The sequence below is a fragment of the Xenopus laevis genome, chromosome 5S (assembly GCF_017654675.1).
Source record: "Xenopus laevis strain J_2021 chromosome 5S, Xenopus_laevis_v10.1, whole genome shotgun sequence".
Taxonomy (NCBI): Eukaryota; Metazoa; Chordata; class Amphibia; order Anura; family Pipidae; genus Xenopus; species Xenopus laevis.
The window spans coordinates 25,367,087-25,381,322 of record NC_054380.1 but is presented as its reverse complement, the minus strand read 5'-3'; the positions used below and the strand labels follow the sequence as shown (position 1 = coordinate 25,381,322).

The 14,236-nt window shown below is 39.2% G+C and overlaps 1 protein-coding gene across 8 annotated transcripts in view; it reads left to right on the top strand.

The window, feature by feature from the left end:
* The window catches only part of LOC431899 (girdin), a 112,866-nt gene that overhangs the window by 28,310 nt on the left and 70,320 nt on the right, over positions 1–14,236 (top strand). For all 8 annotated transcript variants that reach the window (XM_018265061.2, XM_018265059.2, XM_018265056.2 and 5 more), the window contains one exon: positions 5,032–5,140. In XM_018265061.2, coding sequence (XP_018120550.1) covers positions 5,032–5,140 — 109 coding nt within the window. The remainder of the gene's footprint in view (positions 1–5,031; positions 5,141–14,236) is intronic.

Below are 14,236 nucleotides of genomic sequence, written 5' to 3'. Positions count from 1 at the left end.
TCGAAGGATTATCCTCGACCAAAAAAACTTAGCCAAGCCTATGGGGACCTTCCCCATAGGCTAACATTGGGTTCGGTAGCTTTTACGTGGCGAACTAGGGGGTCCAAGTTTTTTCTTAAAGAGACAGTACTTCGACTATCGAATGGTCGAATAGTCGTACGATTTTTAGTTCAAATCATTCGATTCGTAGTCGAAGTAACCCATTCAATGGTCGAAGTAGCCAAGAAAACACTTCGAAATTCGAAGTTTTTTTTACTTCGAATCCTTCACTCGAAGTTAATGAATTGGCCCCTTAATGTTATGTGTGCAGTCTATTAGGTAACAAGCTCTCTAGAAAGCCCTTTATACTGTATTGACTTCTAGGATCATAAATCATTGCTCTCCTCCAAGTGCCTGTTTAGCAGTGAGCGCAGAGATCCAATGAGGATGCAGTGTCCGTCCCCAATGTCTGTCCGGCAGTGCCAACTCATTAATGGACAGGTTAATTAAGGTTACAGGGATTGTTGCCACAAGCCTAGACATGGTACTACAGGGGCAGACAGGGAAATCCTAGTGTTTATGCTGGGCCTGCAGACTGGCTTAGGCCAATTCCAGAACATAGTTTTTTTTATTGACTGGCAGGATTCGCGCCTGATATTCCTTACATGCCGTTAACTGTTGGTACAAGATGCCACCACTTTATATTAGTGCTTCTCAACCTGCGGCACCTTTATTTTATATTAAGATAAATCTATGAATACTGAAGGCTCTTAGGGGTGCTAGGAGTAATAATTTCAAAAAAATCCCAAATGCCATACGTAGTATAGTCCTACTAGATGCAAGAAACTGGGCCTTGCTGCTTAATATGTATTTGAGAGTCAATTTGGGGATTTGTTATGCAGAATGCTTGGGGCCTGGGGTTTTCTAGATAAGTGGTTTTTCCATCTCCTGGATTACCATGTGCATATGTCTATTAAAAGAACATTTAAACATTAAATAATTAGACTATTTAAATAATTAGTGTTGTTTTGCCCCCCAATATGGATTCAGATGGCTTAGTTCTTCCCAACTATTGTATTATTACACCGGAAAAAAGTTGGAATTATTTACTTAATATGAACTTATTGGGATGTGTACTTTTAGTAATTTGGAGCTTTCTGGTTATCATTTTTGCAGATAAGAGATCCCAAAGATGTAAAGATAACGGAACGATAATCGGTCAGTTTTGAGGGTCTGTAGGTTAATTGTGTATCATGTTAGAGCAGCTGCTGTATATAATACAGGAATGGGACCCGTTATCCAGAATGCATGGGACCTGGGGCTTTCCAGATAATGGATCTTTCCATAATTTGGGTCTTCATACCTTAAGTCTACTAGAAAATCATGTAAACATTAAACAAACCCCATATTGCTTCCAATATGGATTAATTATATCTTTGTTGGGATCAAGCACAAGCAAGTGTTTTAATTATTATTATTATTATTATTATTATTATTATTATTATTATAGAGACAAAGGAAATCAATTCATAGACATTTTTATTATTTTGATAAAATGGCGTCTATGGAAGATGGCATTTCCATAATTCAGAGCATTCTGGATAATGGGTTTCCAAATAATGGATCCCATACCTATATAATATCTATTGGTGTTACCTAAAGGGCCCCTTGAGTTGTAATGATATCTAAACTTCCATTGGCTCCTCAATGACTGTCTTTATGAAAGTTCCATGACCAACTGCTCAGGTCAATCTGTTTTTAGGATTAAATGTCTGGCTTGTGCCTGTCTGTTGGGCAAAGTCTTATCACAAGACAGATGGTTAGACAACTGCTCTCTGGTCTGGCTTTTCTTAAACCATGAGCCATTAAGTTCTCAGGTTTCCATGTAGAGGCTGTTGGACAATAGGCCACTAAATGTACATTAATTTGAGCCACATGAGGTCCCAGATTTCAATTAATACTCGACGTGTTTAATGTCCTGAAATCACCACTTTCTACGTTAATGTGCTCTTTCGCCGTGGATTTTCTGTCTGTTTCATCTCGTTTGAAATTGATGTAAGTTGCCATAAGTAGGTTACTGTTAAATGTAAAATGACTCAAGGCAACGCTTTGCTGCTGAGCTGCCTATTGACTTCTGCACAGATTTGCCCTATTTCACTAGGCAATTTGCCAGCCAGCCATTTCCATTTTCCATTGTACAAAAGGGGCTATTCATAGCGGCGTGTGACTAGTGAGGGGGGCTGGATACCTTGTATTTTACTAACAAGGACTTTTGTCTGGGAAATGTTCTTTTAATGATCGGTTCCATTAAATCTCCCCGTGCTGCTGTACTGTAGCAAATAGCGGCTACTGAGACCCTCAACTTGCTCCTGAATCAGAAATACACAAGCACAGCAAGGTTTCACCATTATATAGGCAAAAATTTAATTTATTCAAATATTTTATTCACATTGTTTTGCATAAATGTGCTTTGCATTATTATGCAAGGAATTCTAATATGCATTAATGTGTGTGTGTGTGTATACATATACTGTATGGGACCTGTTATCCAGAATGCTCGGGACCTGGGGTCTTTCGGATAACGGATCTTTTTATAATTTGGATCCTCATACCATAAGTTACTAGAAAATAATTTAAACATTAAATAAACCCAATAGGCTGGTTTTGCTTCTAATAAGGATTAATTATATCTTAGTTGGGATCAAGTACAAGCTACAAATGTTTAAAAACATTGGATTATTTGATTATAATGGAGTATATGGAAGACCGCCTTTCTGTAATTCTGAGCTTTCCAGATAACTGATCCCATACCTGTACTGTATAAATAAAAAATTATACATGAGCAAATGAAACATTGATTCGTATGAATGTTATTTGTTTATAACCCCATTAACCAGAAAGATCCAAATTACAGGAAAAACACCTCCCACAGACTAGATTTTAATCAAATAATTAATTTTTTTAAATTCCTTTTTATATAGATCATTACCCTGTACTTGATCCTAACTAAGATATGGTTAATCTTTATTGGAGGTAAATCAAGACTACCGGGCTTAATTCATTAAATATTTTTTAGTAGACTTGCGCTATTGAGATCCAAATTATGAAAACAGCCGTGATCCGGAAAACCCCATGTCTCGAGCATTATGTGTACAGTATATATAATATATACAAGTATGGGATCCGTTATCCATAAAGCTGAATTACAGAAAGGCCGTCTCCCATAGACTCCATTTTCGCCAAATAATCCATATTTTTAGAAATTATTTCCCTTTTCTCTGTAATAATAAAAGTGAATAACGTCCCCCCTGTTGTAAAATATTATAAATATTATAAGTCATGAGAAGTTCCATGACCATTTAAAGGCCAAGGGCAGGAACTTTTGTACAGGTCATGGCTTCATGTGCTCTACATCTAAAGACTACAAACAATTGCAATGACATTTGGAAGGATTTGGAATACTTTGAACACTTAAAACGTATTTCAGTTCACAGAGATTCTCGTATGTGTTGTCCCTGTGGTGGTACCATGGTTTCGTCAAACTACGTCAAACTACCACAACTTTCCAAGGCCTGGAATGTTCTCAACCTATAAAAGTTGAGGACATTGCTGCTTTCTACAACTCGTTTGGTTACTAAGTGCACTAAACAAAGGCCGGCACATCCGCACAATGCTTTAGTTGGGATTTATTGGAATACCCATTTGTTTTAAGTGTCTCCAATTTGTATTATTTAGGGCAAGCCAGTGTTCCACCACTATTCCCGAAAAAGTTTATTTTTTTCTCCTTTGCCCTGGTGATGTGGGCTTTGCTCTTGGAATGTAAAGTGGCTTGCAGTTGTGTAAGGCCTGTATCCGTATCTAGTAAGCGTTAAGTCTTATGACTCCTGTCTATTCACTCAAATAACTGATTCCAGTACGAACAAAATCTAATAAAATAGCTGCCTTTTGCACAAATTCTGCATGAAGAGAGACATATTGTCTGGTGATTTTAATAAAGTGAGTTCTAATACATCTAGGCAAAAGCAGCCCCCCTATAAGATATATTGGACCATTCATCTGACCCCCAACTCCTGCATGAAGACAGAATGAAGAGAAACGGATGCTGAGAGAGGAATAGAGAACATAAACTTATTTCAGAAATAGTACAGAATTTTTAATTGATTATATTTAGAAAGTTTCTATTATTTCTGTATGCTGAAGCTTATATTAAATTTTCATTTTCGCAATAGTCACCCTTTAATAAAGAAAACGAAATATTAGACTGATATTGCCGTATGAGGACCTGGCTGTTTTCACACGTTCGCACTCGCTGGCAGTAGGAACGGTGAGGCTTCTCACTTTAGGAGACTGTCACATGGGAATCGTGCAGAAAATGTATGAATGTAATTAACAGCTCCTATATACTGGCATCAGAGACACCAGAGAGAGAGAGAATAGGAGATCCTTGACACATAAAATCTGGGGACACCAGCTTCAAATGGGAAGATCCAAAGACCAGGGATGTTCCCAGCTGAATTAGACAGATTTCTATTTACTGTAACTACAAACCAGTAGTGTAGCTGAACTGCTGATTATATACAGGTATGGGATCCGTTATCCGGAAAACCATTATCCAGAAAGCTCTGAATTATGGAATTTCATCTCCCATAGACTCCATTTTATCCAAATAATCCAACATTTTTAAAAATGATTCCTTTTTCTGTGTAATAATAAAACAGTAGCCTGTACTTGATCCCAACTAAGAAATAATCAAATCTTATTGGATGCAGAACCATTCTATAGGGTGTGTTTAATGTTTACATGATTTTTTAGTAGACTTAAGACATAAAGGTCCAAATTACAGAACGATCCGTTATCCGGAAAACCCCAGGTCCCCAGCATTCTGGAGAACCGGTCCTATACCTGAACAGCTGCTTATATGGATCAGGAACCTATGTATAAAGTGTTAAAATGTTTATAAAGTAGTGTTGGACACAATGCAAATAACTTGTATGTAAACTGTGTTTGTGGGCATTAATTGTATTTCAATGTATTTTTATCTTCTCTTTTCAGAAATCCTAAAGCTGATAATCAAAGAATATATAGAAAGATCAATAACGATGCTTCCCTTCGGATCCAAAATTTGTCAGTGTTAGTCAAGCAGATGAAATCGTACTACCAGGTAAGAGCATTGTCTGTTGAGAGTGCAATAAAATATTTGTGACTTTATTTAACACCTGGAATTGTCCCGATTGCTGCCTATATGAATTGCCAGGTAAGGAAATACCACTGGACAAGGACCGCATGGTTACCTAGATATTGTCCTTTTCTGATCGACCTGTAGGCTGACAATCATCATAATGTAGGCCAAATGATCAATTTAGCTTATTTTGCCCAGCTTGTGGGTTAAGGTGGCCATAGACGCAAAGATCCGCTCGTTTGGCGACATCGCCAAACGAGCCGATCTTTCCGCGATATGCCACTAACTGGCATGGCTATATCGGGGGTAATGTGAACGTTCGGCCCTATGGCCGATCGATCGGATTACGATGAGAACGCAATGGGCTCCGGCGGGATGGTCGGGACAAAATCAAACCTGTCCGAACTACCAAACGACCAGAAAAATGTCGGGACTCTCCACACACTGTCCGAAAATCCTACGATTTTGTATGATAGGATCTTTGCGTCTATGGCCACCTTTAGAGTATGTATGGGTGATGGAAGATGTTCTCATGTCATCCTTATACCTACAGGGGGAAATGTACGGCATTACAGATTTCATGACTATCATTGGGTATTAATTGCATAGGTCATTCTCTTAGCTTTTTTGTTAACTCCCTTTATCACAGTACAGGTATGGAATCCGTTATCTGGAAACTCGTTATTCAAGTTCCAAAAAATAGGTCATCTCCCATGGTCTCCATCTTATCGAAATAATCCAGATGTTTAAAACTGATTTCTCTGTAATAACAAAACAGGACCTTGTACTTGATCCCAACTAAGATATAATTAATCCTCATTGAAAGCAGAACCAGCCCATTGGATTTATTTAATATTTGCATGATTTTCTAGTAGACTTCTTGTATGAAGATCTAAGTTACAGAAGGATCTGTTGTCTGGAAAGCTCCAGGTTCCGAGCATTCTGCATAACAGGTCCCATACCTGTACCACCTGCAATAAAAAAGCAGTTACAAAATAGATTTTGGTAGAATTAGGGTATGTTCTTATGGGCACTTAACTCCAGTTTAACAGGTTACTGTGTTTAGGGCTATTCCACACGGGGAGATAGCCACGCGTTTGCGGTCGCGGCGACAAAGCGCCTGAAAATGCCTCGCCAGGCTTTTTCAGGCGACTGTTGAAAAGCGCATCGCCTCGTGTGGTTAGCACAGGCGTTTTTACATAGGCGCCCATACAAAACTGTCGCCTGCGCCGGTCGCGGCGACTGGCGCGGCGCTTTGTCGCCGCGACCGCAAACGCGTGGCTATCTCCCCGTGTGGACTAGCCCTTAGAGTTTCCACCTTGCCAGTATTGATGCCAATGTTTTAATTGGTAAGTAGGTTCAAATATAGAAAGGCTGGTATTTGTTTTCCAAAAAGAGTTTGCAACCCTATCTGTGATTCTTTCCTGTGGCTGCCATGTGCTGGGTAACAGTGCCTGTAGGTAAAATAGTAATACATAGTCCGTACAACTTAATTTGGAGTACCTGCAGCTGACGGACCTTCAAGGAGTAATTAGAATGTTCTTTTCATTTATTTATCCTTCTGTGGTTTAGGTGGAAGGTGGGTTGTAAAAACAACTATTCCGTCGATCAGTTTTAATACTGGATTATTATTTTATGTTCTTTTGTAAAAACTCCTGCTACCTGCAAAACGTTATATTATGTAGAAGAACGTTAGACTCATAGTCGTTTTCCCAAGCTCTGATGGAGCACGCAACAGAGGGAAATCATAACACTTGCTTTGTAAATGAGCCCATTGTCTTTCAAGTGAGTGCATGTGACAAATCCAGTGCAGTGTGTATATGTAATATTATCAGACTTCCCAACAATAGCTCAGTGTATTTAATTGGAATAGGATATGATCTTGGCATGACACATTCTGGCACTCGGCCCATTGATAACAGAAAGTGAGCGACAGCCTTGTCACCCCCCCATCAGCTGTGTCCTCTCCCCCCGGTGACTGTGCAGCTGATTCATTGCAATGCCTGCAGGCTGAGGTCCAACAGAATCACAGTATCCACTGTCATTCACCTCCTGGATCCATTTCCTCCCGTTCAGCACTTGTATTCCTACTCTCATGCCTCATCCACGCAAGCAGAGAAGCCATCAGTAAACTGGATTTTATGTCTAGACATAATGGCCCTGCAACAGACTTGTCAAACACCTCCTCCAAAAAATCCCATTCATGCAAAGATGATTGAGCAGGAAGGTCAAACTTGTCCAAATTGCCCTAAAAAGTCTGTGCAGGTATGGATCAAAGGTTGTTGCTATTTTCTAGTCTACCTTCGGAGGTCCAGGCTTTGGTGAGAAACCCATTAACCCAAAGTTTAATACGTCTACAGTGGCACACATTTTCACCCCAAATCTGACCCTTAAAGGGGTTGTTCACCTTTGAGTTAACGTTCAGCATGACGTAGAGAGAGAGATTGAGACAATTGGCAATTCCTTTTAATTTTTTATTATTTGTGATTTTTGAGTTATTTAGTATTTTATTCAGCAGCACTCCAGTTTGCAGTTTCAGCAATCTGGTTGCTAGGGTCCAAATTCCCCTAGCTACCATGCACTGATTTGAATAAGAGACTGGAATATGAATAGGAGAGGGCCTGAACAGAAAAATGAGTAGTAAAAAGTAGCAATTACAATAAATGTTTAGCCTTACAGAGCATTTGTTTTTTTAGATGGGATCAGTGACCCCCATTTGGAAACTGGAAAGAATCAGAAGAAAAAGGCAAAAAATTAAAAACTATAGAAAATAAATAATGAAGACCAACTGGAAAGTTGCTTAGAACTAGTCATTCTGTAACATACTAAAAGTTAACTAGAAGGTGAAGCACCCCTTTAATTCACACTTAAGCTGGCTTTCAGTAAGTTTCTAGGAAGTAGGCATTTACCCCAAATCTCGCCCTAAGTGGCCTAGTGAGCCCTCATTGGCACATCTACAAGCACCCCACAGTTTGAGGACTAAATACTAGGCCTCCCTTCCTATAATTTGGAGCTTTAGGAATATCAGATTTTAGGATAAGATATCCCATTCTAAAGGTTTTCATTCTTTATTTGTCCCACATTAATCTCTGCAACAATGAAAAATAAAATGTTGAAAGACAAGTGGGAAGTGGTAATGGAGAGGAGAACCTTTTGTTACAGTCTTACCTTATGCAAATCAATATGAAGTGTGAGCTCACATATTCCCCGTCAAGGCGAAACTATAACATTCTTTCCTTGATGGTTTCCTATGGATGCATAGCAGTGATTAAATAGCCTGAGCTGTGTGCTGAAATCTAAATATTTCAAATACATCACAAAGATAAGCCGTATATTGTAAGTGTCTATTGGATACATGTGCATGGGAAACTAAAACAATAGCAACTTTTATTGGTTTATTGCCTACGTATGCTTGGGTGTAATTGAGAGCAAAAGAGTTCTGTATAAACCTAAACCGTATTAAATGATATTCTAAATGTAATAAAATGTATAAATGATAATGCCACGGTTTGGTCAATAGGGAAAAGCCATTATATAGTAACAAGATATGAGCACAGCATGGTTTTATAATTCCAGAGTAAATTTTGTATTATTTGGATTAAATGGAGTCTATGGGAGACGACCTTTCCGTAATTCACAGCTTTCTGGATAACGGGCTTCCAGATAACGGGTCCCATACCTGTAACATAGAGACACATATAAAACTTTTGCTTTGTTTTTATAATGAATTATTGCCAAAGAAAGTAGCGCCCTATTGATAACCAGTGTGCAATGTGACTCTAAAGTAATCCAAATAAACACCGAACCAAATCTAAATCCTAATTTGCATATGCAAATTAGGGGCGGGGAGGGAAATTGCGTGACTTTTTGTTACAAAAAAAGGACGTAAATTTTTCCCCCCTTCCCACCCCTAATTTGCATATGCAAATTCGGATTTGGTTCGGTATTCATCTGAATCTTTCGTGAAGGATTCGGGGTTTCGGCCGAATCCAAAATAGTGGATTCGGTGCATCCCTAGTTTTTATTTCGGCTGTTTGTTTGTTGTCCCAAAATATGACCTTTCCAGTTTTTATAGAATATCATTTTAATTGTTTCCCTGGCCGTGCTAAGCTGCTTGTTTGATGGGCATTGAGATTTATAGTTTAACAAGTGGGCCCCAGATTCCCCCTCACAGATAGGGGTCCCAGACTTCTAGTAGTGCCATGGGCCCTTTATGGAGCCCCTGAGTGCCTGTCACTGCTTGTAATGGAGAAGATTGATAGTTAAAGGGATACTGTCGTGGGCAAACATGTTTTTCCAAAACGCATCAGTTAATCGTGCTGCTCCAGCAGAATTCTGCACTTAAATACCTTTCTCAAAAAAAGAAACAGATTTGTTTATATTTAATTTTGAAATCTGACATGGTGCTAGACATATTGTCAGTTTCCCAGCTGCCCCCTGCCATGTGACTCGTGCTCTGATAAACTTCAGTCCCTCTTTAAGGTAAGGCCACACAGTGTGTTTTGGGGAGATTTGGTCGCCTGGCGACTAATCGCCTCGTCTTTGCAGCAAACCAATCTCCCCAGACGCCTTCCCTCACTCTGTGCCGGCTCTAATCACACACGGCGATTCGTTTTCCAAAGTCACCCAAAGTTTCGTCTTGAGGCAAGATCGGGCGACTTTGGAAAACAAGGCATTTGTGTGGCCTTACTCTTACTGCTGTACTGCAAGTTGGAGTGATATCACCCCCTCCCTTTCCCAGCCCCCCAGCAGCCTAACAACAGAACAATGGGAAGGTAACCAGATAGCAGCACCCTAACACAAGATAACAGCTGCCTGTTAGATCTAAGAACAGCACTCAATATTAAAATCCAGGTCCCACTGCAACGCATTCCATTACATTGAGTAGGAGAAACAACAGCCTGTCAGAAAGCAGTTCCATCCTAAAGTGCTTCTGAAAGCACATGACCAGGCAAAATGACCTGAGGTGGCTGCCTACACACCAATATTACAGCTAAAAAAAATACACTTTTTGGTTCATGGAATGAAATTTTATATTGTAGAGTGAATTATATACAATGTAATTTAGAAATAAAAGCTACATCATAAAAATCATGACAGAATCCCTTTAAGTCAGAGATATCTTATGCTTTGTTTGTAGCTACTGTATGTTTTTGTTTTGCTTTGTTCATGTTTTTGTGACTTTTTTTTTTTTTTAGCAGTAAAGTATTTCTGAAGGAAGAAAAGGAGGTCTGGCTATTTTAAAAGTGTGTATATAGGGACAGTTACTTGTTCTGGGTTGCCATCTGTCTGGTTTTTGGAAGGGCTGTCTGGTTGAAAACTGCCTGCCTGGATTTCCAAATTAGGAAATCTGAACAGGATTTAGAATTGAATGTTGAACTGATCTCTGATCACCATCCAGACTCCCAAGCAGCAAAAGGTGTCTGCTCTAATGTTGGGGAGCTTAAACCAACAGTCCCTACTCTTTAAGGGAATAAGCTTAACTGCCTGTTCCGAGTGTGACCCACAGGCTGAATTATATGTTTACACCATATTGGGTTACATGATAGGTGCCCTTTAAGTAACTGAAAGCCTGTAGCATTTACAGATATGGGATGAGTTATCCGAAAACCTGTTAACCAAAAGCTCAGAATTATGAAAAGCCCGTCTCCCATAGACTCTATTTTAACCAAATAATCCAAATTTTTAAAAACAGATTTCCTTTTTACCGGTTATAATAAAACAGGACCTTGTACTTGATTCCAACTAAGATATAATTAACCCTTATTGGAAGCAAAACCAGCCTGTTAGGTTTATTTCATGTTTACATAATTTTCTACTGGATAACTGGTTCCGTACCTGTATTTGGTGTGTGTGTATTATGTGACAGAGTATCCCCTTTTAAAAGCTTTATGGCATCCAGATGTTCATGGTGCAGGAGTGTTATTCTCATTTGAAAAATTAAGCTTTTGTTATGTGAGACAAATGTGTGTTTTCTAGTTTAAACTGCTCAGGAAATGATCAAAGCTTTTATTCAATATTCCTCTTTGGCTTTTGGCTCTGATTGTTGTGCAGTTTCCTTTTCCCCGTCTCATATCTAAGCCAAATATATAAATACAGTTTGAGGAACACTCCTATATTGCCTTTTTCTGTTTACGTTTTTTTAGATCTAGTAAAGGAACAGTAACACTAAAAATACATTCCTTGAGGCTATTTCCTTCTTTTAATTAGATGCATTGGCCCCGGGGGGAACATGTGACAAGTATGCCCATAAGCAAAGCTTGCTAGTCGGTCATTTGGAAATCCAGTAAGTCCAATGAGGGGTGAGACCTTATTAGCTTGTAGACCATGTTGTCGGGTGGATTGATGTGTTGTTTGCAAGTGTCCAATCAGCACAAATGTTCTAAGGTCTCAGTAATTATGTCCCAGTAGCTCTTCTGCCAGTCGTCGCTCTACCAGCCTCAAGGCCCACCAGTAGGAATCAAAGGTTAGCACTTGGCCTCACCTTTTTGGATGAATTGGCTCTCTAATTATTCTATTATTACAAGAAAAAATGAGTTGTGAAAAGCACCACGGCTTTCTCCAATTGGCTTTTGTGTTTTTTCATTTAAAAATGTTGTTCTCCTTAAAAAGAACCTTGAGTATGGTGCAGACAGACACATTCTAAAGCTGGCCATAGATGCAAAGATCCGATCGTACGAATCATCGTACGATCGGACTTTCCCATCTCCCGACCCGCCACTAACCATTCAGTCTTACCAGTCAGATTAGTTAAAGAACAGATCAGCAATGTTCTGCCCCTGACAGCAATCGTACGATATCTATGTCCAACCAAAGCTAGTGACAGTCTCCCACTGAAAATCTCCCACTGAAAATCGTACGATCGGCAATACACGCAGAGATATTATCGGCAGCCGACAGAAATTTTCTAACCTGTCCGATCGACCAAACGACCGATCTCTGCCGGACGAAAAATGTGGGGACTCTCCACACACGGTTCGAAAATCGTGCGAATCCTCGATTTGTACGATCAGATCTTTGCTTCTATGGCCAGTTTAAGACAAATTGCAACTAGTCTTAAAATGTTTTATTTGTTTTGTGGTTCTAGAATGACATTCTGTTTTTGTTCTGAAGCACTCTGTCTTAAATGTTTATCCTGTTGCTAGGGGTTAATTACTTCAGCAGCCATGGAGCAGTTTTGAAATCAAAATAAAAGATGATGAATAGTACAGAACCTGGAATGGAAAATAATCATTACCATAACTTATAGGCCTCATAGTTGAGATATATATATATATATATATATATATATATATGTGTATGGAACCTGTAATCGAAGCAGCATAATGTTACGATCATAGACTTTCCCGGACCTGGGGATTTCCGGATAATGGATCTTTTCATAATTTGCATCTTCATACCTTGTCTACTAGAAAATCATATGAACATTAAATAAACCCAATAGGCTGGTCTTGCTTCCAATAAGGATTATCTATATCTTGGTTTGGATCAAGTACAAGGTATTGTTTATTTTTACAGAGAAAAAGGAAATTCTTTTTAAAAATTTGGATTATTTGGATAAAATTGAGTCTATGGGGCAAATTCACTAACAATCGTAGTTTCGCCAGGCGCAACTTCGCCGCACTTCGCCACACTTCGTCAGGCGTAGTTTCGCCAGCGCTTCGCAAATTCAATAAAATCCGAAGTTGCGCACAGGGGTAGCGTAAGGTTGCGCTAGCGTTGATTCGCTAAGTAAAGCGAAGTTACGCTAGCGAAGGCTAATTTGCATAGGGCGCCAAATTCAAATTTCAATGGAGGAATACGTATCAGCACTATAAATGCCTAGAAAACCTTCAATTCATCAAATAAAAATTTTATTTTGCCCTACACATGTGCCCACTGTCTAGGTAAGTTGCCATGAGTCAGAAAATGTAGGGGGGAAGGAGGGGAGCCCCAAAATTTTTTTTGATCTTTTTCAGCCTATCACCCATAATGTAGAAAACACGCCAGCGTGTTTTGGGACTTAGAAAAAATTTTGACTTTTTTTGAAACAATCCCTATCTACTCTATTGCGCTTCGCCAGGTCTGAGGTGGCGAAGGAAGTCTAGCGTAAAAGGTAGCGTTCAGTACACTGCGCGCGTTAGTGAATTTGTGTAGTTACGACGCTAGCGAAAATTCGCCAGGCGTAAGGGTGCGAAGTAACACTAGCGAAACGATGCCAGCGTTCGTTAGTGAATTTGCGCAGTAACGAAAATGCCAAACGCTAGCGAATTAACGCTAGCGTTCGGCGCTTAGTGAATTTGCCCCTATGAGAGATGACCTTTCCACAATTCTGAACTTTCTGGATGGTGGGTTTCTGGATAACGGATCCCATACCTGTATGTGTGTGTATGTATATATATATATATTTCTTTTTTTTGGGGGGGCGGGGTTGCTGAAATCAGTAAGCCTGTGATAAAACAAGCTGTTATCTGTAAATTAGACATTTGTTGTGGATTAATATCTATAGATCTGATGTTATCTCTTTATAGTTTGGTGGGAATTCCATGGTCATCGGTTCAACCAAATTGTGATTTGTGCAAAAATTCTTGAGCCATTTTGTGTCCTTTGTATTGAGCAGTTTCTAATCAATAATAAGTGTGAGACTGTGGCTCCAAGTGTAGACCACAAATCCAATTGCGTTATCTTCAGAAATACTGAGATTGAATGGAAAACCCTTGAGTCCTGTTATGAGTTCTGAAATGACCATCAATTGGCCACATGTGTAGAGATCAAATGCTGCAAAAATGATGAACACACAGCTGTGTGGTCATTGCTTTAAAGTTATGTGCGTCCAACATGCCCTTGCAGAACAGCTATACTGAGCATTGGTTTATCCCTCTTTTTATAAAGAATTATGCTACTGGCACAAGGGAAACCTGCCGCTATCACAACCCTGGATGTACTGCTAATCCCAAAATTCGCATAGTGACTTTTTTGGAAGTTCAGTATACTGTATTAGATAAACATACCGAAGACCTACGGTAAATAAAAACGGATATCTAAAAAATCATCTTTCTTTTAGGCTGAAGGACTGTGTTTGCTGTTATACTTAAATTA